Raw genomic sequence first — 27,993 nt, 5'->3', positions numbered from 1 at the left:
TGACAGTGCAGTCCACAATCCCTTTTGTTACCGACAGGCTACGATCCTTTAAATCAGGTGTACATTCATGCATACAATTATATATATATATATATGTGTGTGTGTATAAAAACAAATCTGCGTAATAAAATAAAAATAAGAATTTTTCTGGTTGTCTAAGCACTTTTCATCTTTCTAATGTTCATCTTTGCTTGCACCTGAAACACAGACAGGTGAGGCTAATCTAATCCCTCCGGGATTAGAGTGCGTATAACTATTCTAGTTAGGATACTGTATATACAGTAAAATTTAAGGAAAAAAAAAAACGAAAAGAAAAGCAGATATAAACCTAGAACATACTTTCCAAACAAAATCTACTATTGATGTTAATAAATGTCTCTTCTTTTAGTTTCTTTTCTATTTGTAGCGCAGAGTTCTGCGGATGGGAACCCGTCGGGGAAAGAGCCACAGCACCTTCTGCACCGCAGGTCTCGCCGAGCTCGTTCAACTCTGCGCTGACCCAGAACCTTCCGCCCGAGAGCTCTAACGGAAGTCCAGGGGGTAGGGGGGGAAACGGCATTTTTGAATATCAGCTGCATTACCCATCATTGGGATTGGGGGTTGGGGGGGGGGGGGATCTGCTTGCTGTTAGGGAGATGTGGGATCTCGCACTTTACAGACGGGACACCCCCGCCAAACTGGATTCAGCGCTGGGGGGGAAAAAAAAACCTGGTCCAAAAGAGGGATGGGCAACTGAACAAGAAAAAGGGGGTGGGGGGGAGAGACCGCTTCTCACTTCGTCGTTTCCATGGTTACACAGGACTGGCACACACCTAACAGGAAGTGAGAATGCAGAAGGCTGCTGTGGCTCTTTAGAGAGAGAGAGACAGAGAGAGAGAGAGAGTGAGTGTTGTCCCCCCCCCCCCCGGCGAACGCCCGTGTCCAGCCCCCCCCTCGCCCAACGCCGCGGCTCTCCGCGCACACGTTCCCGCTACGCTGCCGAACCCGGTCACGAGTCCTCCTCCATGCTGAAGCTGCTCCTCCGGCTGCTGGTCTTGGAGGCGCCGGGGGAGACGGACGAGAGGAGGGGGTCGGCGCCCCCTACGGGCGACAGGGCGCTGCCGCCGTCGTCGTCCATGAGGATGTCGTCCAGGCCCATGTCCGACATCAGGGAGGCGTTGAAGGCGGAGGAGGCGGGGTCGTCCAGCTCGGCGAAGCTCAGCGACCCCAGGTCCAGCGGGCTGCCCAGGGCCACGCCCCCCGGGGAGGCGGAGGGGGGCGGAGACAGGAAAGAGGAGGCGGCCTGCGCGGCGGAGGCCCCGCCCAGGCTGAGGAGGGACTGGGAGAGGGCGTCGCCGGAGGCGGGGTGCTGCTGCTGCTGCTGCTGCTGGAGCATGTCCAGCTCAGGGGACAGCGCCGAGGAGGCCGACAGGCCGTGGATTCGAGCCTGCATCTCCAGCTCCTGAGCAAAGACACACACACGCCTGCGTTAGCTCTACACACACACACACGCCTGCGTTAGCTCTACACACACACACACACACACACACGCCTGTGTTAGCTCTACACACACACACGCCTGCGTTAGCTCTACACACATACACACAGTCTGCGTTAGCTCTGCACACACGCCTGCGTTAGCTCTACACACACACACACACACACAGCCTGCGTTAGCTGTACACACACACACACACACACACGTTAGCACTACACACGCACACGTACGCCGGCGTTCCCCCTGAGATCTCGGCCAGCGCGCACACACACACACGCACACACACACACACACACACACATGCAGACATGCACACCTGTAGTTTACAGAGTGAAACCAATATTAAGGGGCCTCATTGTAACGTGTAATTAACCGCAAAGATGGATGAACTGCTGTTCCCAGGACAGCAACTCCATTCCAGGAACGGAGGGTGACGCTGCATCTATAAATACGCTCACTAACTATCGTACAGACGATGGCCGGAAAAACTAAAATGGCCGAATTGTGTTTACATCCCAGTAGCGATTTTAACGGGAGCGTGGGGCTTTCCTGAGCGGGCCAGCATGGCAGGATTACTGCGCTGTAAGGCTTAGCAGAGACTGAGAGGCAGTCGCTGCATCGGGCCTGAATGTACAGAATGCACAGTCTGTCTGCGAGATTCCATTCCAAGCGGGATCAAGCGCGGGCTCCACGAACAGAAACAGCAGCTCTCTGAGGGCTGCTGAGCAGTCCTTACAGGACGACGTAAACATGGAAACCCACAGCCTGCTCCTCCTAAAGCCTGAGTCACATTCACAGCTTGCTCCTCCTAAAGCCTGAGTCACATTCACAGCTTGCTCCTCCTAAAGCCTGAGTCACGATCACAGCCTGCTCCTCCTAAAGCCTGAGTCACGTTCCTCCTAAAGCCTGAGTCACGTTCACAACCCGCTCCTCCTAAAGCCTGAGTCACGTTCACAGCCTGCTCCTCCTAAAGCCTGAGTCACGTTCACAGCCTGCTCCTCCTAAAGCCTGAGTCACGTTCACAGCCTGCTCCTCCTAAAGCCTGAGTCACGTTCACAGCCTGCTCCTCCTAAAGCCTGAGTCACGTTCACAGCCTGCTCCTCCTAAAGCCTGAGTCACGTTCACAGCCCGCTCCTCCTAAAGCCTGAGTCACGTTCACAGCCTGCTCCTCCTAAAGCCTGAGTCACGATCACAGCCCGCTCCTCCTAAAGCCTGAGTCACGTTCACAGCCTGCTCCTCCTAAAGCCTGAGTCACGATCACAGCCTGCTCCTCCTAAAGCCTGAGTCACGTTCACAGCCTGCTCCTCCTAAAGCCTGAGTCACGTTCACAGCCCGCTCCTCCTAAAGCCTGAGTCACGTTCACAGCCTGCTCCTCCTAAAGCCTGAGTCATGTTCACAGCCCGCTCCTCCTAAAGCCTGAGTCACGTTCACAGCCTGCTCCTCCTAAAGCCTGAGTCACGTTCACAGCCTGCTCCTCCTAAAGCCTGAGTCAGGTTCACAGCCTGCTCCTCCTAAAGCCTGAGTCACGTTCCTCCTAAAGCCTGAGTCACGTTCCTCCTAAAGCCTGAGTCACGTTCACAGCCTGCTCCTCCTAAAGCCTGAGTCACGTTCACAGCCTGCTCCTCCTAAAGCCTGAGTCACATTCACAGCCTGCTCCTCCTAAAGCCTGAGTCACGTTCACAGCCTGCTCCTCCTAAAGCCTGAGTCACGTTCACAGCCTGCTCCTCTCAAAGCCTGAGTCACGTTCACAGCCTGCTCCTCTTAAAGCCTGAGTCACGTTCACAGCCTGCTCCTCCTAAAGCCTGAGTCACGATCACAGCCCGCTCCTCCTAAAGCCTGAGTCACGTTTACAGCCTGCTCCTCCTGAGTCGCCTGAGTCACGTTCACAGCCCGCTCCTCCTAAAGCCTGAGTCACGTTCACAGCCTGCTCCTCCTAAAGCCTGAGTCACGTTCACAGCCTGCTCCTCCTAAAGCCTGAGTCACGTTCACAGCCTGCTCCTCCTAAAGCCTGAGTCACGTTCACAGCCCGCTCCTCCTAAAGCCTGAGTCACGTTCACAGCCTGCTCCTCCTAAAGCCTGAGTCACGTTCACAGCCCGCTCCTCCTAAAGCCTGAGTCACGTTCACAGCCTGCTCCTCCTAAAGCCTGAGTCACGTTCACAGCCTGCTCCTCCTAAAGCCTGAGTCACGTTCACAGCCTGCTCCTCCTAAAGCCTGAGTCACGTTCACAGCCTGCTCCTCTCAAAGCCTGAGTCACGTTCACAGCCTGCTCCTCCTAAAGCCTGAGTCACGTTCACAGCCTGCTCCTCCTAAAGCCTGAGTCACATTCACAGCCTGCTCCTCCTAAAGCCTGAGTCACGTTCACAGCCTGCTCCTCCTAAAGCCTGAGTCACGTTCACAGCCTGCTCCTCTCAAAGCCTGAGTCACGTTCACAGCCTGCTCCTCCTAAAGCCTGAGTCACGTTCACAGCCTGCTCCTCCTAAAGCCTGAGTCACGTTCACAGCCTGCTCCTCCTAAAGCCTGAGTCACGTTCACAGCCTGCTCCTCCTAAAGCCTGAGTCACGTTCACAGCCCGTCTCTGAGTATTTCATCGACTGCGGACCGCTAAGCCAAAAGGGCCGCTTCCCAAACGAGCATGCTGAGGGGAACTCAGATAGAACGAGCAGATTGAAATTGTATAAAGAGCACTTCTTTAATGAACGTGCGTGTGTGTGTGTGTGTGTGTGTATGTATGTAGTGTGTGTGTGCAGTATGTGTGTGTGTGTGTGTGTAAGTGTGTGTGTGTGTGCGTATGTGTGTGTCTGTGTGTATACTGACCTGTATGCGCAGTAGCAGGCTGCGGTTAACGTGTGTGTGTGTGCGTGTGTGTGTGTCTGTGTGTATACTGACCTGTATGCACAGTAGCAGGCTGCGGTTAGCATGTGTGTGTGTGTGTGTGTGTGTGTGTGTGTGTGTGTGTGTGTGTGTATACTGACCTGTATGCGCAGTAGCAGGCTGCGGTTAGCGTGTGTGTGTGTGTGTGTGTGTGTGTGTATACTGACCTGTATGCGCAGTAGCAGGCTGTGGTTAGCGTGTGTGTGTGTATACTGACCTGTATGCGCAGTAGCAGGCTGTGGTTAGCGTGTGTGTGTGTGTGTGTGTATACTGACCTGTATGCGCAGTAGCAGGCTGCGGTTAGCATGTGTGTGGGTATACTGACCTGTATGCGCAGTAGCAGGCTGTGGTTAGCGTGTGTGTGTGTGTGTGTGTGTGTGTGTGTGTATACTGACCTGTATGCGCAGTAGCAGGCTGCGGTTAGCATGTGTGTGTGTGTGTGTGTGTGTGTGTATACTGACCTGTATGCGCAGTAGCAGGCTGTGGTTAGCGTGTGTGTGTGTGTGTGTGTGTGTGTGTGTATACTGACCTGTATGCGCAGTAGCAGGCTGCGGTTAGCGTGTGTGTGTGTATACTGACCTGTATGCGCAGTAGCAGGCTGCGGTTAGCGTGCTCCAGCTTCTTCTGCCGCGTCTCCATCTCTTTGGTGCGCTGCTGCTCCTTCTGCAGCTTGCGGATGTAGTCCACCGACGCCTTCAGGATGGTGCCCTTATTCCAGCGCATCTCCCTGCGCCGCCAGCAGAGGGGGACAGAGAGCAGCGTTCAAACACACAGGACTGAGCACAGTCTGAGCACAGACAAACTGACTGAACACAGAACAGCTGAGCCATTCCTGCATGCTCTAGTGCTTTCTGTCTGTACTGTCCAATCTCCACACTGGCTGAGCATCGGGTACTGTATATCCATACACACATACACAGAAATAAGTGAACATGGAATACTGACGGGTCGCTTGACTTGGGGATGAGCGCTCCCAGCTCCTTGATGCGGTCGTTGATGTTAAACCTCCTCCTCCTCTCGACTGCACAGGGGAGAAACGCGCGTCAGGTGGGGAAGGACACGCAAAAAACACGGATGCATTTCAGATGTAACGAGGAGAACGTGCAGAGACGCGCAGGATGGCACCACACGGATCGCACACACACACACCACGCAGCACCGCAGCACCAAGCACACACGCACGCACGTATGCACACACACACACACACACACACGCACACGCACACTCAGCACACTCAGCACACTCAGCACACATGCGCTCACACGCAGCAGGAGGGAAACTCACTCAGGTTGTGGTTGTCCTTTTTCTGACGTTCTTTCATGAGGGCTTTCGCTTCTGCATCTGGAAAAAAAAAAAACGACACATTTTTACCCCACGTTGGAAAGACTGATGTAAGTGTTAAAATATGTTACAGCTAAAAACAGACATCTGGAGCAGAATCTCCTGCCATTTTGATATAATTTAATCACAACTGCGCAGTGACAACATAAAAATCAGTAACAGAACAGAAATGACACGCAAATCCAGCACATTGCTGCAAGTTGTTCAGAAAGATACACAGCAACGTGCGCTACGCTCCTCTGGTCTCTGTGCTTAGGGCTTCACACTAAACCCTCCCGTTTACTCTGGGATTGATTTTGCGAACATTTGCTTCATTAACAGTCAATAACAGAAAGAAATTTGTAATAATTACATTTTGGAAACGGCGAGTTGGCCGATGGTGTCTGGGGGACTAAGTAAACGGTCAAAGGTTAGGAGAAAAATACAGAACACACAGCAGAACAACAGATCAGGGGCGCACAACTCCGGTCCGGGAGGGCCGGCCGATCCGTGCGCAGGTTTTCGTTCCAACCGGTTACCGCAGTTTTAGATTTCTGAATCTAAGCCGGTTACTCCCGTACTCGAACACAGGAAAAGCATTAGCACACACTCGCAGTCTACGGCCGTAGCTGGCGCTTATAACGAAGCGTCAGCTCGATATACGACTGATCCAGTTACGTAAATTAAGAGCAGAGGTTGGAATGAAATCCTGGGACGGATCGGGTCCTCGCTGTGCAGTTCTGAGGCCCGGAGCGGGACCGGAGCGGCATGCGGTCGTACCCGTCAGCTCCCTCTTGACGTTGGGCAGGTCCGCGGGGCAGGAGTTACTGACGGTGATGGTGGGAGCCGCCATCCCAGCGCTGCTGTACACGTCCAGGAGGTTCCCCGACACCGGCAGCTGGAAGCACCCAATCAGAACGCAGAGTTCAGGACAGGCCACACCCATCGAATTATCATTACATTACATTACAGGCATTTAGCAGACGCTCTTATCCAGAGCGACGTACAACAAGTGCCCACCCAGTTATGTTATAGGTTACCAGTTTTTTTTTTGTTGCTGTCTCTTTTTTTATTTGAACTGTAATGCCATTTGAAACTGTGTTGTGTTATTTAAGTAATCAAAGAAGACGAGTTAATCTCAGCACCAAGCTTCCCCAATTCCTCAAAACCACAGAACGTGTCAGACAAGCACGCCTGCTGTTTTTTAAGACTTCCTCTTACGTGTCAGTCACAATTCATCACATCAGAGATAAATGACAGCTGTGAAATAAATTACCATAACCAGAAAGCAAAGAGGGGGATCCACAAAATCTACAAATATTTGCTGTGTGAAAATATATTCTCAAAATTCAAGAATGTGCAAAAACTGTCGCTGTGTGTCAAAATGACTTGCCAGGAATGTGTTATTCAACTGAAAGAAGAACTACTGAATCAGTGCAGCAAAGATGACTAATCTTGTCTTGTAAATGGAAATGTTGGTGAAGTACACATAAAAATGTACTCAACAGAAAATAAAAATACATATTTACAAAAAGAAATTCCATCAGCTTATAGTTCAAATTTTTTTTACAAAGGAACAGAACTCTTAAAAAACTCCTTGAGTTCTAGGAAAATATACTTAAATGCCAAAATAATTAACCCATTAAGGTGCAAGGTCACAAATATGTAATTAACCCTAATGCTGATGTCACAATCACTACTGGCAATTGAAAGCAGTGGAGTTCTAGAACACTGGCGTAGAATTTTGGGGAAAGACAAATTCCATCAATGAAATGAATGCGAAACGGAACTTCCACAGGCGTGCCTCGCGATCTTTGCGGTGACAGTGAATCCTTCATCGTCAGCAGGCCCTGTTCCATTCTCACTGTCCTTTCTGATTCTGCGATGCCCGGCGTTGGCTGTGTCGCCACAGTTTCCGCAGAACACCGCGAACCGTTCCTAAAAGAACGAGGCTCAACCTGAACGCCCACGTGTTGGTCTGTCGCTGACGCCGCTCTTAATCTGTACATTACAAAGTGCTAAAACCCGTTACGGCCCGGACTCCCAGAATCTTATTTACCGAAACAAAATCATGCGTTTTCCCAGTAACGAGAGAAATTTCGAGACAGGGGAAAGCATTTCACTGGCCTGACGATAACTCTGCTGAACAGAGGCAGCTAATCTCCGGGTGATAAGCTTTCAGAACGGATGGCGGGCTTGTAGAAAGCCTCAAAACACAGAATTAAGAGTCCGAACAGAGCTGAATAATTAACAAAGCACAAGAAAATGCTGACTGTCTGGGTGCCGAGAGAAATATTCCAGAAGAGCCTCCCCCGTTCACACACACACACACACACACACACACACACACACACACACACACGGGCTGGCGCAGGGGCGAGCAGGGCCCTGACCAGGCCGCGGCGTAGGCGCTTCGCGTCTCCCAAAAAAACCTCAGGCCGAACGCCGCTGTGCAGCGGACGCTGGAGCGCGAGAGCAGGAAGCTCAGAGCGGTTCCACCGAGCGCCTTCCTCTTCCCCCAGGGGCTCCAGGTTCACACAGAGCCGCGTGTGCAGTGTGCTCTGGACCCATCTGCACAAGTATTTAACTTTAACATGCTTTAACTGCACAAGCACACCCGTCCCCACAAGCACAGGGAAAACGGTTTCATCTGCCTCACCTTACACTGCCCGTCATATCAGTTTCCAAACATTGAGCACCCACCGCATGAAGCAAGGCAGAACTGCTACAACAACAATGCCCTAATTGTTCAGAATACATGCGTTAAAGTGCCCGTCTAAATCTAATTTAAAACACACTGTCGGCACACACACACTCACACACACACTCGGCACACACACGCATTTACCTCAACGTTACTTCTTTTCTTATCATGCTCCTGCAGCAACACTAAAATCCTCATCTTCAGAACAACCACGTTCACCTTCCTCTTTCTCTCTCTCTCTCAAAGAGAAGGCAGTTTAAAAATGGGGAAATGAGGAGAGGAGAGGAGCGAGAGAGAGAGAGAGAGAGGGAGAGAGAGAGAGGGAGGGAAAAAAAGCTTCCCGTTGGCTATCTGTGCTGAGCAAGCGGCCGTGGCCGCAGTGAGTCTGTGCTCTCTGACCCCGCCCAGGTCGCGCGGGCCTGGCGTGTGTTAGCCATGTGTCAGAAGTGTCGGTTTACTCCCACCCTCCCGCTGGATTCCAGCTCCACCAGCCACTCATCTGCAGCGGCCCAAACCCACCACACTGAGCTACAGCGCCCCAAACCCCAAACCCGCCACACTGAGCTACAGCACCCCAAACCCCAAACCCGCCACACTGAGCTACAGCACCCCAAACCCCAAACCCGCCACACTGAGCTACAGCACCCCAAACCCCAAACCCGCCACACTGAGCTACAGCACCCCAAACCCGCCACACTGAGCTACAGCGGCCCAAACCCCAAACCCCAAACCCGCCACACTGAGCTACAGCACCCAAACAAACCCCAAACCCGCCACACTGAGCTACAGCACCCCAAACCCGCCACACTGAGCTACAGCACCCCAAACCCCAAACCCACCACACTGAGCTACAGCGCCTCAAACCCGCCACACTGAGCTACAGCACCCCAAACCTGCCACACTGAGCTACAGCACCCCAAACCCGCCACACTGAGCTACAGCACCCCAAACCCGCCACACTGAGCTACAGCACCCCAAACCCGCCACACTGAGCTACAGCGCCCCAAACCCGCCACACTGAGCTACAGCACCCCAAACCCCAAACCCGCCACACTGAGCTACAGCACCCCAAACCCCAAACCCGCCACACTGAGCTACAGCACCCCAAACCCGCCACACTGAGCTACAGCACCCCAAACCCCAAACCCGCCACACTGAGCTACAGCACCCCAAACCCCAAACCCGCCACACTGAGCTACAGCGCCCCAAACCCGCCACACTGAGCTACAGCACCCCTAACCCGCTACACTGAGCTACAGCACCCCAAACCCGCCACACTGAGCTACAGCACCCCGATCCCCAAACCCGCCACACTGAGCTACAGCACCCCAAACCCGCCACACTGAGCTACAGCACCCCTAACCCCAAACCTGCCACACTGAGCTACAGCGCCCCAAAAAACCCCAAACCCGCCACACTGAGCTACAGCACCCCAAACCCGCCACACTGAGCTACAGCACCCCAAACCCCAAACCCGCCACACTGAGCTACAGCACCCCAAACCCCAAACCCGCCACACTGAGCTACAGCGCCCCAAACCCCAAACCCGCCACACTGAGCTACAGCACCCCAAACCCCAAACCCGCCACACTGAGCTACAGCGCCCCAAACCCGCCACACTGAGCTACAGCACCCCAAACCCGCCACACTGAGCTACAGCGCCCCAAACCCCAAACCCGCCACACTGAGCTACAGCGCCCCAAACCCCAAACCCGCCACACTGAGCTACAGCACCCCAAAAAAACCCCAAACCCGCCACACTGAGCTACAGCACCCCAAACCCGCCACACTGAGCTACAACACCCCAAACCCGCCACACTGAGCTACAGCACCCCAAACCCCAAACCCCAAACACCGGCACACTGAGCTACAGCACCCCAAACCCCAAACCCGCCACACTGAGCTACAGCGCCCCAAACCCCAAACCCGCCACACTGAGCTACAGCACCCCAAACCCCAAACCCGCCACACTGAGCTACAGCACCCCAAACCCCAAACCCGCCACACTGAGCTACAGCCACCCGAACCCCAAACCCCAAAACCGTCACACTGAGCTACAGCACCCCAAACCCGCCACACTGAGCTACAGCACCCCAAAAAACCCCAAACCCCAAACCCGCCACACTGAGCTACAGCACCCCAAACCCGCCACACTGAGCTACAGCACCCCAAACCCCAAACCCGCCACACTGAGCTACAGCACCCCAAAAAACCCCAAACCCGCCACACTGAGCAACAGCACCCCAAACCCCAAACCCGCCACACTGAGCTACAGCACCCCAAAAAACCCCAAACCCGCCACACTGAGCTACAGCACCCCAAACCCGCCACACTGAGCTACAGCACCCCAAAAAACCCCAAACCCCAAACCCGCCACACTGAGCTACAGCCACCCGAACCCCAAACCCCAAAACCGTCACACTGAGCTACAGCACCCCAAACCCGCCACACTGAGCAACAGCACCCCAAACCCACCACACTGAGCTACAGCACCCCAAAAAACCCCAAACCCGCCACACTGAGCTACAGCACCCCAAAAAACCCCAAACCCGCCACACTGAGCTACAGCTCCCCAAACCCGCCACACTGAGCAACAGCACCCCAAACCCGCCACACTGAGCAACAGCACCCCAAACCCCAAACCCGCCACACTGAGCTACAGCACCCCAAACCCGCCACACTGAGCAACAGCACCCCAAACCCCAAACCCGCCACACTGAGCTACAGCACCCCAAACCCCAAACCCGCCACACTGAGCTACAGGCCCCAAACCCCAAACCCGCCACACTGAGCTACAGCACCCCAAACCCGCCACACTGAGCAACAGCACCCCAAACCCCAAACCCGCCACACTGAGCTACAGCACCCCAAACCCCAAACCCGCCACACTGAGCTACAGCACCCCAAACCCCAAACCCGCCACACTGAGCTACAGCCACCCGAACCCCAAACCCGCCACACTGAGCTACAGCGCCCCAAACCCGCCACACTGAGCTACAGCACCCCAAACCCCAAACCCGCCACACTGAGCTACAGCACCCCAAACCCGCCGCGCGGACGAGCCCAGCTCAGCGGCTCAGAGCGTGACTGGGCCCGGTTCCAGCCCAGTCTTCCCTCTCTTCCTCTGCCGAGCGTCTCGGTGACGGTTCCCAGTAATAAGCGATGAGGCTCAGCAGAGCGGTGAAGGCCCACGCGGGGCTCTCTCCAAACTGAGAGGCTAGCGCACCGTAACGTGCTGCCCCCACACTGACGCAGGTAAAACTCTAACGAACCGCACAATCTGTAACACCTGACGGCATCCGGCCGCTGCAGGAAAAGGCGCGGTTTAGGCGCGGTTTTGCAGAGTATTCGCAGAATTATAGACGATACTTAACATTAAAAGCTCTTATTCATGCACTGCGACTACAAATCAACAACCAGTCTGTTCTCATACCATCTCAATGCAAAAACTGAAATAAAGTCAAAACAGAACACGGAAGAAAAAAAATTTACACTAAAAAGTGACGGCTTCTCATTTTCTGGAACAGTAGAACGACGAAAAAGAAAAAAAACTTTTCACACCAGTTCCCTTCTGCATGCACACTGGTGATGACGTCCATCCACCGAACCGCAGCTACGTACCGTGCTGGGGAGCTGCAGGCCGTGGTCAATCAAAGTCATGATGTCATCATTGAAACTGGACTCCAGGCTGATGATGTCATCGATCACGTCATCAATCTGAGGAGAGAAACGGATTAAAGATTAAAAGAGATCAGATCCATAAAGGTGGCGGCCTTTTTTTTTAATTTTTTTTTGCCGGCGTACCGAACGCACAGATCCTAACTGCCTCTCACGGCTGAGTCAGCAGGCAAACGACGGCAGTACCGCACAGCCTCAGATGACTCAGAAAGCGCACTAAAATAAGACATCCTCCTCCTCGCTTTTACACAGCACTGACAGCTACAAACGCTGATGACACATCAGCCAAAGAATCAACTGTAATACCGCCTGACTGATAACTAGCAATGGCAAACAAATGTGCAAATAACCGCTTAAAATAGGTCTTCATTCTGAGACCCCCTCTGCTCTACACCCCAGAGTACGGTTGGCCATTTAATGCGTTTGCACCCCCAGTTACTTAGGGCCTGAATACCCAGATCTTAGCGGTGGGCGTCGTGACTAAAGTGGTATAAGGTCTTAAGAGAGGGCCAGGCCGGCTCCGCCGCGGGCACAGATGTCATTAGGACGCAGGTGTGGTATTTGGCAAAGCCGCGAGGCACCAGACCGGAGAGCGCCAGATAAGAGGAGGACCGATCTTCACACAGAGGCCCGAAAGGCACGGGCGAACGGGGCTCCGAGAACAACAAAAACCACAGCGCAGCGCTTCACAGGCCCGAGGCACAGCGTTTACAGGCCCGAGGCACAGCGCAGCGTTCCACAGGCCCCCGAGGCACAGCGCAGAGTTTCACATACGGAATCGCCGGGTTTCACACAGAGCTAAGCCGCTGGATTAAAGGAATGGATCGGGTTTTTCTAAAACAATAAAAAAAAATTTTTAAAAACCAAAGAAAATGCACTTTCATTTCTGAGGCAATAAGAATGGAATTACAAAGATTGCCAAATAAAGGAGTGAGTGGGATGGCTGAAGTCATATTGCTAAAAAGGAAGATATAAACAGAAAAAGGAAGTTTAACAAGGGTTGTGTGTCTTAAGTGGATGTGCTTCAATTAAAATGCATAATACAAGCCAATACGATAAATATTTTTCATTTCATTTCTAATTTAACCAACCAAACTTTTAAACAATTCGAAATGTAAACTACTACAGTTCCCCATTAGGGGTCAGTGTTGTTATTTGTAGATGCTAAGTGGAGGGGAGGGTGGGGTGGGGTGGTAGATTCTCAAATTACAAAGCCAGAATGCTAGTTTACATTTGAGAAGAAACCCAACTCCACTAGCAGTGGCAGACTTCTCAGAAAATTTTTTCTGATCTTTAGTATTGAGAATAGAGATGCTCCTTGTTATTTGGATTAATCAAATTCATTGGGTTAGGGCACTTTTTTGGCCGACAGGAGGAGATGCTGAGCTATTATTATTCTTAATACTAAGAATGCTAAAGTTTTATCACAGGACATTTTAACGAATCGATTCTGAGTGCGGATTTTGTGCTTCCTTATTTTCACTTCTGTGTTGTAGCCCAGGCTCGCGATGCTGATAGTCTGTTGATAACACTGCAGATAACCACAGACAAGGCAGTGGGAATTACGTGTGAAGGAAAAAAAAAACCTGTCTTGTTTTTAACAAGTTCACATTGTACTGGTAAAACCCAAACAGTCACATCCGGTTACAGGCACTAGGAAACACATACTCAGGACATATAAGACACTGCAGTGTGGGATGTCTCAGGAACATCAAATCAACTACATTAACCTCTGCTCTGGCATGATCTGGCGCACACAGCGAGTTGCGTTAAGTCATGGTGTTCAGTGAGCTGCGTAAAGTCATGATGTTCACAGTGAGTTGTATTAAGTCACAGTGTCCAGCGAGTTGTGTTACGTCGCAGTCTTCAGCGAGTTGTGTTAAGTTGCGGTGTTCAGTGAATTAAGTCACAGTGTTCAGTGTGTTAAGTCAGTGTTCAGTGAGTTGCATTAAGTCACGGAGTTTGGTGAGTTGTGTTAAGTCATGGTGTTCAGTGAGTAGCATTAAGTCGCAGTGTTCAGTGAGTTGTGTTAAGTCAGTCTTCAGTGAGCTACGTAAAGCTGTGATGCTCAGTGAGTTAAGGGATGGTGTTCAGTGTGTTAAGTTGAGGTGTTCAGTTAGTTAAGAGATGGTGTTCAGTGAGTTAAGGGACAGTGTTCGGTGAGTTAAGGGACGGTGTTCAGTGAGTTAAGGGATGGTGTTCAGTGTGTTAAGTTGAGGTGTTCAGTTAGTTAAGAGATGGTGTTCAGTGAGTTAAGGGATGGTGTGCAGTGAGTTATGGGATGGTGTGCAGTGAGTTATGGGACGGTGTGCAGTGAGTTATGGGATGGTGTGCAGTGAGTTAAGGGATGGTGTGCAGTGAGTTAAGGGATGGTGTTCAGTGAGTTATGGGATGGTGTTCAGTAGTTAAGGAGGTGTTCAGTGAGTTATGGGATGGTGTTCAGTGAGTTAAGGGATGGTGTTCAGTGAGTTAAGGGACGGTGTTCAGTGAGTTAAGGGATGGTGTGCAGTGAGTTGAGGGACGGTGTTCAGTGAGTTAAGGGATGGTGTTCAGTGAGTTAAGGGACGGTGTTCAGTACCTCCTCTTTGTTTCCTAGGTTGAGCAGAGCCATGGGGCTGCTGGGAGTGCTGCTGGCTGCAGGGGTGAGCTCGGGGGTGGAGCCAGACTGAGGCGAGGGGGACGTCCCCATCGTCTGATTGGCCACCTTGTTCCCGAGGGTGGTGGAGAGGTAGCGCTTCACCTGCTGCCTCTGAGCCTGCTGGATGTGGTACTTTGTGGGGTTCTCCAGGTGAGTCTGCACCTGTGGGGCACAGACAGACGGACGGGCAGACGGACAGACAGACAGGCAGGCACACAGACAGACAGACAGGTACACGGACAGGCACACAGACAGACAGACAGGACATGGCAGGCACACAGACAGACAGACAGACGTCAGAAACCGGGCACAAGCGTGACTCATTTCTCTCAGCGATGCCAGAGGTTGAGCAGTAAACAGGGCTGTTGTGTAAACCTGCCATACAGGTAATTAATAAAATTAGGACGTAGCTAACGTAGGCTACCACCCAACGTGTTTTTAAACATTCTGTGGGAATAGTAGTGGTAGTATGCTACCGCCTTGCCATGGTACGTGCAAAATAAATATACAAATTACCTTTTTCTAAACAACGGTTAATTTGGTCTTTACGTCATACGGGCACGTTACCGTGGTTACTCGGTTAACCGACTGCCGGCGTAGTTCTATCGGTAAATAACACGGCCTTTTGCCAAGTCGTCCGCAGAGCATGAGGGCAGGTACTGAGTGAGCCCGCGATGTCCCACGCAGGACAGGGACGGTCCCGGAGGCGCGAGGGGGGGGGCCTCGCCCACCTGCTTACCTTGAGCACCTCCACGGGGACCTGGGCCGGGGGCGGGCGGGCGGCGCTGGGTGGCGCGGACACGGAGATGGCGGGGGAGGAGTCGGCGGCGCGGAGCTGCGCGGAGGAGGCCTGCCGCTGCGCCTCCCTCCTCTCCTGCTCCCGCGCCTGCTCCCGCATCAGCTGCTGCCGCTGCAGCACGCGCGACGCCATGACTGCGCTGCCCGAGGGGGAGGGGGAGGGGTCAGCCGACGTCGGCGCGGGGCTGCGGGGGAGAGAGAGAGAGAGAGAGGGGGAGAGGGAGGGAGAGCCTGGTCAGAGGGCGAGAGGCAGGCTGTTTACCCCGTGTTCCTAAAAGCGGCAGGTCACACAAGGCGCTGACGTCACTCGTCGGCTTCAAAATACTGCAGCACATCACACCAATCTCACCAATACAAAGTGCAAACACACGTTGTTCACAGTACTGTGCTGTACCGTGCAGTTCTGATATATCATTCACAGTATCACACACGTCAGGTATCTCTGAATTACTTTCCCCAAATAGGAAAGGGAAAATATTCACCTTTCACATCAGTGATTTTGAAACAAACAACAAAAGTTGAAATCACTTTCAAAAGGACATCATGTTCACATTCTATAGGCGCTGTTGTTCAGCCTAAGCCCCGCCTTCCCAGTTCCTCCCACTCTCCCTGTATTGTACCCTTCCCGTGTATTTCCAGTGTCTCCCACAAGGGGCAGTGTTGTACACACAGGATAGCAAAACAGGAAGATTAAACGTGACTGGGAATTTTGGGGGGGGACTTCTGTAGGCTTATCGTCTGGGAAGAGGAGGGTTAAATGGTGTTAAATGGGACAGTGTAAAGTCCACAGTAGGACATTCTGTCTGTTCAGACCACAGAGAGAAGGAGAAGAGCAGCGGGGAGATTGTGCAGAGTCATTGCTGGGAAGTCCCCGCGTTCAGACAGAGGAATCAAAACAGAAACCCAACACCCTGTCCCCGGGACGTCCCGCTGAGGCGCTGGCCCGCTTCGGGCCGGGCGCAGTCCTCTCTCACCCCTCTCAGGCACCTGGACGGCGGTATTTATATAAAACTGAGGCTCTGCTGAGCCCTAAAAGCCCTTACGCAGATTGTTTTCCACACAAAATGTACATTCCATATGGAAAGCACGTTTCCCTGGCTGAACAGGACTCTAGGTTAACGTTTTTTTTTTTCTTTCTTTTTTTCCTTTTTCCCCAAGATGTGCTCCCAAGCTGAGGAATTTAGGAGCGCACGGACGCACCCCCGTTAGTAGATGTGCTCTCAACTTATTTTCCCCAGTCAGCACGCACGTTCTTGCTGCGAGGCGACAGCGCTACCCACAGCACCCCGATGACGAGGACGTCGCACGACGCAGACAGCAGGAGCGAAGTCACAGGGAACACGTATAAATACGAGAAGCGCCGAACGCTAAAAACACAACCTGAAGATGTCGGAAAAAGCAGCAGTCCTTGGCACGCTCTGCCGCCGCGTTTTAAAAACGAAAGCCAGCGCTCTAATCAAAATCAGGACGTCTCCGCAGCGCACATCAGAGGGAAGGGCCCGCGTGGAATTCGCTTTTAAGTTGCGGACGGAGCGCTAGGGTGGGTCCCGGAAAGATCCTTTTGGGTTTCTGGAGCGCCGATGAGCACGCGGATCATTGTTCGGCCAGAGCTTGTCGGTTCCTGTTTGAGTGGGCGGGTTATTAGGAGACTTTTTTTGGCAGGAAATGGCCGGGGATTTGGGTCGCCGATGCGTTGGGGCACATCTCGTTTCCAGAGCCTGGGAATCTGAAGATGACGGGCTACTACTGAACCGCCCGCCCGCCCGCCCGCCAACCTGAGCCATTCACTGGGGGGGGCGGGCGGGGGACGGAAAAAATAACACACGCACACACACACACATTCAAAATCTGCGTCCCAGACGGAAAACAAATCATGAAGGGCGAAGCAAAGCGCAGTCTGCGCAGGATATAGCTAATGGTCTCAAGACCAAAGGGTTCCTTATCACAACAAACACGGTGTTTTGAGCTAGACGGCCATCAAAGGTTTTGTCTGATGAAGAGCGTGTAGCTGGAAATGTCACGTCTGTAGTATTAACAAACGCTTTCATACCGGGGGGGAAAACACTGGTCCCTGCGAGAGACCCAGTCTACGATTCAGGTATCAGGCACTGAAGGCGCCAGTCCAGTGCTTAGAGGGAACAGCCCAGCTGGGCCTCTGATAAACACAAACACACGTCCATGGATTCTCACACTCAAGTTCTTCGCTGCAGTTCCCCAGCCGAACGCATCTGCGCTCGGTTTTCAGGACTCAGCTGCCGATTGGCTCTCGTTTGCAGGACTCAGCTGCTGATTGGCTCTCGTTCGCAGGACTCAGCTGCTGATTGGCTCTCAAGTTAGGGGAGCTTACACCTCCCTGGACGTGACTGGAAAAAGACCAGGGCCCGATTTACATGGTTTTACAGCGGTGGGAACATGTAGCAGGTTCTGTGTGGCGTCCGCTTCCATTTTAGACTTGAAATCGAAACGGCGCCGCATCCGCACGCCAGACCAGCACCAGTACAGTACAAAAGCGCTAATCCACTAGCGCGGGCGCCGAAAGGAAGCTACGGATCCGCTCCTGGGGTGATTCAGGCCAAAGAGGCCAGGCCACGTTCCAGAAACCGAGCAGCCATGTTTGACCACCTCCTGTCAAACGCGCTCCCAGGTAAAGGTCCTTAACCAGGCCGACTCCTAAAGGCAGATGTGTCATAATAAAAGAGTCCAGAGAGAGAGAGAGGGAAATGCACTATGGCAGGCCTCTCTCTACCTGACAAGGGCCTCTGCATGTACCACAGAGAGCAGACGAATGAAGGAGACAGCCAGGCTGTGCAGGCGGGTAAAACACACACACACACACACAACAAAAGAGTGAAGAGCAGCCAAACACTGGCAAATTAAAACCTCTCCTCTCATCCGCTACTCAGTAATGTTGCATTCATATTAAATCATGTTACAAATTAAACCTTAGGTTTCATATTAAACCACGCTCCTATTAAACCTCATGTTTCATAGTGTATATATATGAACTGGGGTCTTACACCCCCAGAACAAATATCCAGACTACAGTAATGTTAATTCCCCTTTTCACACATTTTACGAAAGATAAGTGGATTTGTAACAAATACATTAAAAACAACAACAACCAAAAAGCGAAGCTGTGAGAACACTGCGTGACCGTACTGACCTTAGAGTGATGGGCTGGCTCTTGAGCTGGTAGAACGTGCCGGAATCGGAGGAGAGGATGTTCTCAATGTCGATATCCGCAACGATACCCGACTCGGGCAACAGAGACTCCAAACTGAGGAGGGAGAGAGGGAGAGAGAGGGAGAGAGGGAAAGCGAGAGAGAGGGGGAGAGGGAGAGAGAGAGGGGGAGAGGGGGAGAGAGAGAGAGAGAGAGAGGCGACTCAGGATTAAGAAGATTCAAAATTTCCAGAGATCTGGTTAAACCTGCGAGAAACTTGTGGCTTTTAGGCAAACAAACAGAACTATAGTTTGACATGGAGAAGTTCTGGGGTGGGATGCACATTCATTTCAGTGAAATTTCTTGTAGCCAACAATGGAGAACAGAAAGCAGCAGGCAATGAAAATTATTTCTGATCTGCTGACAGTAAGACATTAGCGACAGACAGACAGACAGACAGACAGACAGACAGCGGCTATACTGACAGAACCGATACTAGATGTCGATACAAAGATGACCACACAGAGCGAGAAAGGAACACAGTGCTGTTCCCTATTGTCTTTGACACCAGCCTAAAGGAAAATAGCGCATCATCATGGCTAATGCACAGTGCTCTGTGGAAACGATAGGCTCGACAGACCACGGTTTTCTCGCCCAATCAGAGCCATGAGGCAGAAAACACAGGGCCTGACAGCCCGGTCGAAGCTCGCCGACGCGTCTGTCGGGTGAAATTACTTCCACGTCACTCGCTTCACATTCTATGACAATGAAAGGTTTCCTGCGCAGGCAGAGTATTTGCTGACGGAAACAGGAAGAGTACGGATTCTGGGAAGTTTGGCGAGGTAACCGAGAAGAGAAGAAAAGAAAAAGAAAAACGTAGAACAGGATCGTAGCCAAGCGGCCGCGAGATGTGTTTAGACAGCACGCCAACCGACTCCTCCGTCTCGCCCAACGGGACGGGAAGGCCACGAATCGCCTCGCGGCGGGTCTTACGCGCGCGCTCTGGTGAGGTAACACCGCCGCACCGCCATCTTCTGCCCCCGCTTCTAACCGCCACCCACACCAGGGCCGCGTGGACGCGGTTTCAGCCGCGCGGACATCCCAGAACCCAACCAAGACTGGTCTCCATTGATCCACGCATTCTTCTGCTCTCTCAGAGAAAGAGAGACAGGAAGTGAGAGAGATATGGCAGACAAACTTTTGGCGATAGAGCAAACCGTCGTGTCTGGTGTGACAATGCAAGAAGCAACTACTCTTAAATCACGCTTCAAAAAGAAGCCCTTTAACTGTAGGGACAGGCACTGCATAACTGCAATCTATCATAACCAGCAGACACATGTAACGTTCTGCTTCTGACACACCGGAACACAACTGAACCTGAATGAAAGACGAACGCGACCTGCTGCTGGAATTTGACAGCATTTTTACCTGCCGCACTGCACCGCGCAGCAACACCTACAAAAAAAAAACTAAAACACAGTGCCCTGTACACAGGCTAAAGCCAAGTCCCTGCCACTGATCAACATTCCGGCAGTGGAATGCCATGGAACTGTGATTCTATTGTGCTCAACCTCTCCAGCGAGGTTCGGCAACACACGGGAGAGTAACAGAAGAGCGTGGGATCTCCCCTAGTGAGTCGCAAGCATGACTCATCATTTAACAGTAAAAAATAAAATAAAATTCCTCACGCTAAAAGGTTTTGGCTCCTGCACAGTCAGAGACTTTGGGAAATTTTTGGGCCGCCGAATTCAAATAAGACCAACTGTACTGCCATTGGTGGCAACGAACAGAAATCAATAACGGGAATACGTTATAATTTACGGTAGTAAACACACAAAAGCGTCCATAACAATTCAGAAAGCATTCAATCTATCCAGCAGTGGGGAGTCCTTTGAATAACACCGTAATTATGCAAATGGACTGTATGTTCTACTGTCGTTCTGACAGTTAATAAAGGGGTTGGTGTTCATTCAAATGAAACGCTGCTATGAATGAAAGCGAAATGTCTACAACCCTCACAATCTCATTACCACACACGTGAGCCTGGGGTCTAGCGCGACCTACCTATAATTAAATGGGCAAGACGCTTTAAAAAAATAAAAAATAAAAAAATCTCTCAATAACGTCAAAACACCCTGATTGCCACACATCAACAAAATATGCGCTATGTGCGCGATTTAGGCAATACAATGCCCTCTGGACCCGAAGATCCCTGTACAATGCCCTCTGGACCCGAAGCTCCTAAGTTGAAAAGACACATGCAACAGGGCTTGTTGCAGACTCTCATTGACCAAAACACTGTGACTAGGCCGACGCCACTCAAATAAATAGCCTACTTTATTTAGGTAGCAAATTGTAATAGTTAAAAGTACAAGTAATAGTTCAATTTACCTGAACAGTAATTAGCAACATAATTGAATCTACGTGCAAAAAGAAAACAATTCCAAGCAAAATAAATGTAGCTATTTGAACCAAATGAATAATGCAAAAATAAGACAACTGACAGCTACAGAAATAAGACTACTGCAGAGTATTCTCTAGAATGTATGATATAGATTCTATCAGTTGGTTCTTAATATACCTAAATTAAAACTGAAAGTAAAAATAAAATAAAAATAAACAGGAAAATCACTTTTCCATCTGCCGTAAATGTTCTATCCAATATCGACTAACGTGGCTGATTAATACTGACAGCAATCCCACCAGAATGGGGAAAAATTAATAATGTAAACCGAAGTTATGACATTTGTGGGGAACTGTGTCGGCCATAAATGTCAGTGGTGAATAGTCCACCAAGCACAACAAACTAGCTATCTAGCCAACAAACGAGTCACAATGGGCCGTGTCCAAATTAAGCACAATATAAACCATCATTTTAGTTCTCGACTTCGCATAGTGTCGAATGTGCGCATTTAATGGAGATAAAAACCACACGTTTAAGCAAACTACAACTAGAACCCTGCCCTGCCGCCTATTGCAGACTAACGTTTCCAGAATGTAAACACTGCCGCTCCACCGAAACGCCAAATACTGTAGTTACACAAGCAGAGGACTGAAATACGAAAACATCGCCGTAAACAATATACAGTACTCAGCATTTTCTTTTACACGAAGATGACAATTTACAAACACACGCGAGTTAACCGATGTGTACACTTACCTATAGTCGGCCCCGTTGTCGAATGAAAGTGCACGGTTGGGTAACTTGAATATTCCGGCCGCACGTCGAAATTCCACAACTGGCATATGCCGAGGTAATGAATTTCCCTTCCAAACCCGGTTCAATATGCCAGCTTGAGCAGATGTGATTTCAGTCCCCCGCCGTAACGTGCATATTGAATGTTCTCATGCAATCACAATTTCCGTGTTTTGTAAGCTTCAGCAAGTAAGCCATCGTTTGCCATTTTGAAAGAGGAAGCACTCGCAGCTAGCCGGTTTTACTCGGAAAATATTCAATGAAAATATAAAATACTCTGCGGATGCATCCGGTTCCTACTGGAAAATGCTTCACACCACTACCGTCGTCGTTTATAAAGATAGTGCGTTTCTTCTATGGTCGGAATTGGCTTTGAAAATTAGCCAGAGGGTTTAAGTTGCGTAAAACCCTCAACACAGCGACAGAGTTGCTAAAAATAGTGAGAGCTAGTAAACTATGAGCACGACGGTTGTCACCACACGGGGGCGTCATTGCACAACATCATTACATCCAAATACCGCATTTGCCTTAAATTTCATTGTGCAACTCGGGAAATATTTTGGGACTATCCACTGAAAAGGGCAATCGGGGCAGACACCAGTGATGACAGTGGCGCCTGCAACACAAATTTTTAAGAAGTGAAACTCCTGAGGCAGTTTACAGAATAGCCCTTACCTCCGATCATGGGATGGTGGCAACTAGCAAGACAGGGGGTGTCCTAATTGTTTTATAAAGGTTTCAATAAGAGAATAGGCATAAGCATTCAGTATGTTATGATGTGTAAGGCAAACTAGATAATAAGACAATGAGACAACGACTTCAAAATAAATGTATACCCTTTACAAAGCAACAGAATTATGAGGTGACAGCAAAGCAAGTATGTCTGTATTTTTGCACAAATTATTTAGAATGTGTACATACAGTATAACATGGAATCCACAGAGTAATGTGTAATGACTGTACACCACCACAACACAGCTGCCTACACAAGAGTAATGCAACCAAATACACACATACACGCACATGCACACACAGACGCAAGCGCACACACACGCACACACACCCTGCCTGTTAAACCTGTTTTTAGTAGAAAATATTACTTTCTCCTTCCAGAACAAGTTCAAAAGATTTATGATGCAAAAATGTTTATCATTAAACAGCAAATGTATTCACTCCACCAGAATTAGTCAGAATACTTTGTAAAAAAAAAAAAATAATAATAAAAAATTTTAAATGCCTTTGGTGGCAATGACATTGCTGAGTCTGCTCAGGTGTGTCTGCATGAACTGATCTGTTGTTTCAACAGTCAAACCTCACCAAGTCGGTCATATTCTGCAATGGAATTATCATAGGGGGACCTCATTAATGTATTCAGTGTGCTCTCTCAAAAAAATACGCCTGGCTCAATTTAGGTTGCTAATACAACAGGGCTGAGTACTTCTCAATTAAGTCATTCACATTTTTAGAAATACAATTCTGTGGACATCCAAATAATACTTCCTTTCATTTACACTTTTACAGAAGTAGACAAGAATTGAGGGGTGAAAAATTAAAACTTTTTTATGTTTGGAACAACAGATAATTTTACTCATGGTGCCTTGAGAAAGTTTTCACCCTGTTGATTATTGGTATGTGAGAAGATTTATTCTCACCAGTGAAACTTCCATTTTGTACATCCTCTTTCGTAGTTTGTAGTGAAATCTGATGACACTGCAAAGACGCATCCTGTAACCCTTCAAAAGCCTCAAGCCCCTCACGAGACACTAAGGACATTTCTTCCTGCCTGAATCTACATCTCCTTCAGCACAGCTGGCTATTGCTTGTGAACCACTTTTTGAGTTTGAACCACAAAAGCTTGACCTTATTAGCAGAGTTCAAGCTTAGAGAATCAAGGAGAGAATCCAGGTTTTTTTCTTGGTACGTGATAATCACATATTTGTAAAATGATGCATCGATAGTTCCGGTTCCAGCAGAAGTTTGCACGCACAAATTTACTCCTTGTCTCTTCAATGTAATGCGACAGGAATACCTTATACTGGTTTTTCCAAGCAGTTGCCTATGATCTGTATTTTGTTACTTTAAGGCAGCTTTTCACACACAGCAAACACGTCAGTCATTTTTAGTATCGTTACAACAAAGACTTTTAATATTCATTACAGTAGCTCAGAACGCCTTAAACCTTAAACAGTGTGCCAATTTTCCTCAACAATAGAATGAAAGTGAATGGCTTCCACTGTTTTTTTAATGGCAATCTTTTCTAAATATAGTTTACAATATCACTTCCACAGGCCAACGTGTTATTTCATTGGCAAATTTGTGCGAAACCGCCCCTAGTCAAGGGCAACGTCATTTTTTTTATTATTATTTGACGGTTGCGTCGCCAGAGAGTGTTGTCACGGTAACCTGCTACGAGACCTTCGATTTACCGCAACTTTACTGTGCTTCACCAGCGAAATAGCCGAGCTACACCCGCAATTGTTTCACTCCCAACTTTGCTCACTTTTCTCTGTTACAAAATTATTGTGAATGTAGCAACTGTCCCAGGATCCTTGAACTTCTTGATACTCAGATATCAGATTTGAGGGATCGGCGGATTACATCATTTACAGCCATCATCGGACTCAGGGATGTTTATGATGCTTCAGACCACCTGTGCATCAGTTACTGTGCATACACCTTTCTGACTTGTATACCTGGTGGTGGTAAAACTTCTGTTTTCTTCCAGAGAATGCAAACTTGATACAGGATCACAGGTTTACAGTAAGTTTTAAATATATGCAAGATATTCACAGTACTAATATGGGTTGTATTTGTACCAGGACATAGGCTCATGATTGCATACTTACATTTATTTGGTTAAATCATATTTATATTGCTGTTTATCAAGGGGCGTGGATACATTTGTGGCCAACTGATACGGAAAATAAAATTATTTGTGAACCTGCAATTGTTCAGTACAACAAAAGACAGGATGGAATGATATTAGTGCACAAAAGGAAACCAAACTCCAGTGTATAGCAATGGGCGAGCGTCATTTTTGTACAAATCCAGCAGAGCGGGCAGAAATGTTTTAAAGTTGAGGCAAGGCAAATAATACTGAAGTCAGCAGGACTGCAGAAATCACAGCCAAGAAATCCACAGGATGTAGCTAGGCCTCAAAGGGAAAAAAGGGAGAGCTATGCTAGTGGATTTGCTGAGTCATATCCTCATGTATTCAAGGTCCACAGCCAGCCATGTACTGGAAAAACAATAAAAGGTTCGCTTTCTACACCTTATCTATGTGCACTGAGGGAACCTGGTGCACAGGGAACATTGGGGAAAGTTATAAGTTATTATTTCTCCTTTTCAAACCATCAGTCATGCTTTTCAGTCACATTGTTTTATGCTGATTAGCCACTGTGGGGTTATGGAATTTTGCTATCCTTAATATTTAAATGACAAAGGCAATATGTGAAAGTTGAGGCCTCAGCTTCACCTTTAACTGAAAAACTGTGAGTCTGGGCCTGTATATTTTGTACGTTTAGTGGAATATTTCATCTATGCAGTTTTATTTAAAAGCAGGTCCTTTTCCTTGTTGAGTTTCAGTTAGGAGTTACATTTTAACAGCCCTGCTAAAAATAGGTGCTGTGATTGACATAAGCATGTAACAATATTTCTGTGATGATGGCACAATGCCAAGTTGTTTGAATTTTCAGTTTCACCTTAGCTGAAAAACACTGAGTGAGAATCTCATGACTCTTGGTGCTGCTCCCTCAAAATTTTGCATAGAACCTGGCCTACATTTTGGCTACTAAATAATTGCAGATATTCTAAATAAGCTGTGCATGTTTTCAGTTAACAGACTATCTCCCTGCACCCTGTCCAGTTGAATGATTATCAGACCTGACACTATTTGTTTGCCTTTTTTTTCCCCTTTTCTTTAGGAGATATTTCAAACAACTCAGCTTATTTTGCGATTGGTGAAATTTCATTTTCTAGTGCAAAAGGTACCCTAATGTTATAAATAAAAGGGGGGAAAAAAACGGGAGTTCATGTAATTTTTTGAGATCATTAAAACTTGTAGGAATTACAAATCTGAAAAATGTCTCAGAAAAACTTTAAAGTATTAAGCACCTCGTCCAGTGTTCTACACGAGTGGTAAACATTTTTGAAATAACAGCTAACTACCCAATAAACGAAGCAGTTATCTGTTACAGTGATTAATAAACCGGATAATTACAATTAATTTAAATGAGCAAGAAAGTACGAAAGTTCACCGTGAAATTTCCCCATTCTTCTCCTACGATGATAGGATTGTTCCAATTTCAGTACACAACAACAAAAGCTGGAGACTACATGTTTTTCTGCAAGGAGTTCATTGGAATGGTGGATGAGTCACACTGTGCATTTCATGCCAAACTTCATTCAATGCTACACCGCCAGTCTCAATCCGACCCTGCTTGTGAGATCTAGTGAAACAAAGGAGTCTCTGTTTATATAAAAGAAACAGTGTACTAGCCGCTCAATATAGCCTCATAATAACGTGTAAACAATCACATAAACCAATTTCGACGGCCACTGATGGTGAAAAGGTGCATGCAGCACAATACTTTCTTCATACTTAACGGGAGTAGCAACAAAAAGAGACCGCTAGACTAGACTAAGGTGGTTAGCTGAATTATTTACCAGTGTAAAGCAACGTTTGCGACTTTGACACAACGTGATACATGACTGTATGGTAAAACTACAACCGTATATACCAGCTATATGCACGATTTATGCGTGGTAACCTAGCATAGCCTATTCAACTGTGTTCAACTATGACGTTTACGAGGTTAATTTATATCAAAGCAAAGCAGCTAGCAAGGTAGACTGGCTTCTCATTCTTTGTCAGAGACTTCATGTCAGGTTATTAGCCTACAAGAAACTGCTATTATTAATGACTCAACAACGTTGTTAATAAATTGCATAATGTTACAGCTGCAGCATCTAATTCTAAGGTATTTTAACAGATAACATTTGATGAACAGACAGATGCAAAAATAAGCATCAATGTTAACGTTTCAGTAGGCTACATTAACTAATTATCCCGTAACACAACAACCCTAAGCCAGAAAAACGAACGCAGTATCATAGCTACAGGCTGCTGAAAAAGTCGGCCAGTCTGCAGTTGTTGAGTACGTTAGTACTAGACTAAGTTAGTATGCAAATAACAGGGCGAGAATAAGTAATTTTTAATAAGTAACGTTATGCTCAGTGAAGATAAATTAGCTACTCCTGTTCGCTTGCCAACTTTGCTTACTACTACTAGTCTAGGCGAGCTATGTGATCAGCTTCAAACTACAACTAAACTAACTTCTAATCTAGTAGCACCCGTAGAATTACTAACACAACCAGCCATTCAATCGAATACGCCGTGGCGTTTTTCATATCCGATACACGGTAGCTGTCAACCACATCACATAACTGGCTTGGAGAAAAAGCACTGTTAGTTAGCTACATCCAGCTCACAACTTACCTTAATAAATTGACAGAGTCTGCAGGCGAATCCAAAATAACGAAGACAGTCTGTGGTTGCTCGTGCGGTGCTGGTTGTCCAGGTAACCCTACCTGGCTGACAGTGTCTCGATACGAATCTGCTGTCGACAACAAGAGTATTCCCTTTTCACCGTTTTCTTGTTCTGGTGTGACGGCAGACATTTCTTAGCCGGTTTAAGGCTATTTTATTTAATCCTATTTCTTGCGTTGCCTAATTAGCTACGGATGTCACCAATTTGGGATAAATGCTAACGTTGAATGTAAATAACGGCAACAGCTTACTTTTAGCTAGCTTTAGCTAAAAAGATTTTGCGTATTTAGCTAATTTAAACTGTAGGCTCAGCAACAATCAGCTATTAAATTCACAGGCTAGCTAACCTCGATCGACAGAAAACCAGCGTACTATAACAGTTTGCTGGCTAGCTGACACCCAGACTGTGAGCTAGCCAGCTAGCTAACAGTTAACTTAGCAATAGTAAGACTAGCTAGCAACTGTTAGGAGCTCTGTGTCTAAGGTAAACTGTAACTAAAGGAAGAACAGGACGACATCCAATGCACTTCACTTGCCCGTTACTAGTCTCCTATGAACATCGGTCTACTCTGCACATTGATCTCATCATGGTAATCAAGT

The 27,993-nt window shown here is 48.7% G+C and overlaps 1 protein-coding gene across 3 annotated transcripts; it reads right to left on the bottom strand.

The window, feature by feature from the left end:
• Positions 1 to 77: 77 nt before the first annotated feature.
• On the bottom strand, positions 78 to 27,993 carry tfe3a (transcription factor binding to IGHM enhancer 3a). 3 transcript variants are annotated; one of them, XM_064300550.1, is made up of 11 exons: positions 27,343 to 27,993; positions 18,652 to 18,765; positions 15,430 to 15,673; positions 14,631 to 14,852; positions 11,996 to 12,091; positions 6,451 to 6,568; positions 6,044 to 6,082; positions 5,635 to 5,691; positions 5,295 to 5,370; positions 4,929 to 5,076; positions 78 to 1,441 (listed from the first exon to the last, which is right to left on the bottom strand). In XM_064300550.1, the coding sequence occupies exons 1-11, from the start codon at positions 27,522 to 27,524 to the stop codon at positions 989 to 991; spliced, it is 1,749 nt and encodes a 582-aa protein (XP_064156620.1). In that variant the 5' UTR covers positions 27,525 to 27,993; the 3' UTR covers positions 78 to 988. The 3 variants fall into 3 exon arrangements, with proteins under 3 accessions (XP_064156620.1, XP_064156622.1, XP_064156621.1); XM_064300552.1 differs by lacking the exon at positions 27,343 to 27,993 and adding an exon at positions 21,810 to 22,789; XM_064300551.1 differs by lacking the exon at positions 6,044 to 6,082.

This window comes from Anguilla rostrata, chromosome 11, assembly GCF_018555375.3.
Source record: "Anguilla rostrata isolate EN2019 chromosome 11, ASM1855537v3, whole genome shotgun sequence".
Lineage (NCBI taxonomy): Eukaryota > Metazoa > Chordata > Actinopteri > Anguilliformes > Anguillidae > Anguilla > Anguilla rostrata.
Note: the sequence above shows the minus strand (reverse complement) of the source record. Positions and strands in the feature narration are given on the sequence as shown.

Bases quoted from the DNA above. Each gene is read 5' to 3' on its own strand.
- tfe3a (XM_064300550.1), bottom strand. From the start codon at position 27,524: ATGTCTGCCGTCACACCAGAACAAGAAAACGGTGAAAAGGGAATACTC. The intron at 18,766-27,342 runs GTAAGTTGTGAG...CTCCCTCCTCAG, and splicing joins GACTCTGTCAATTTATTAAG to TTTGGAGTCTCTGTTGCCCG. The intron at 6,083-6,450 runs GTACGACCGCAT...CCGTTTACTTAG, and splicing joins CGTCAAGAGGGAGCTGACGG to TCCCCCAGACACCATCGGCC.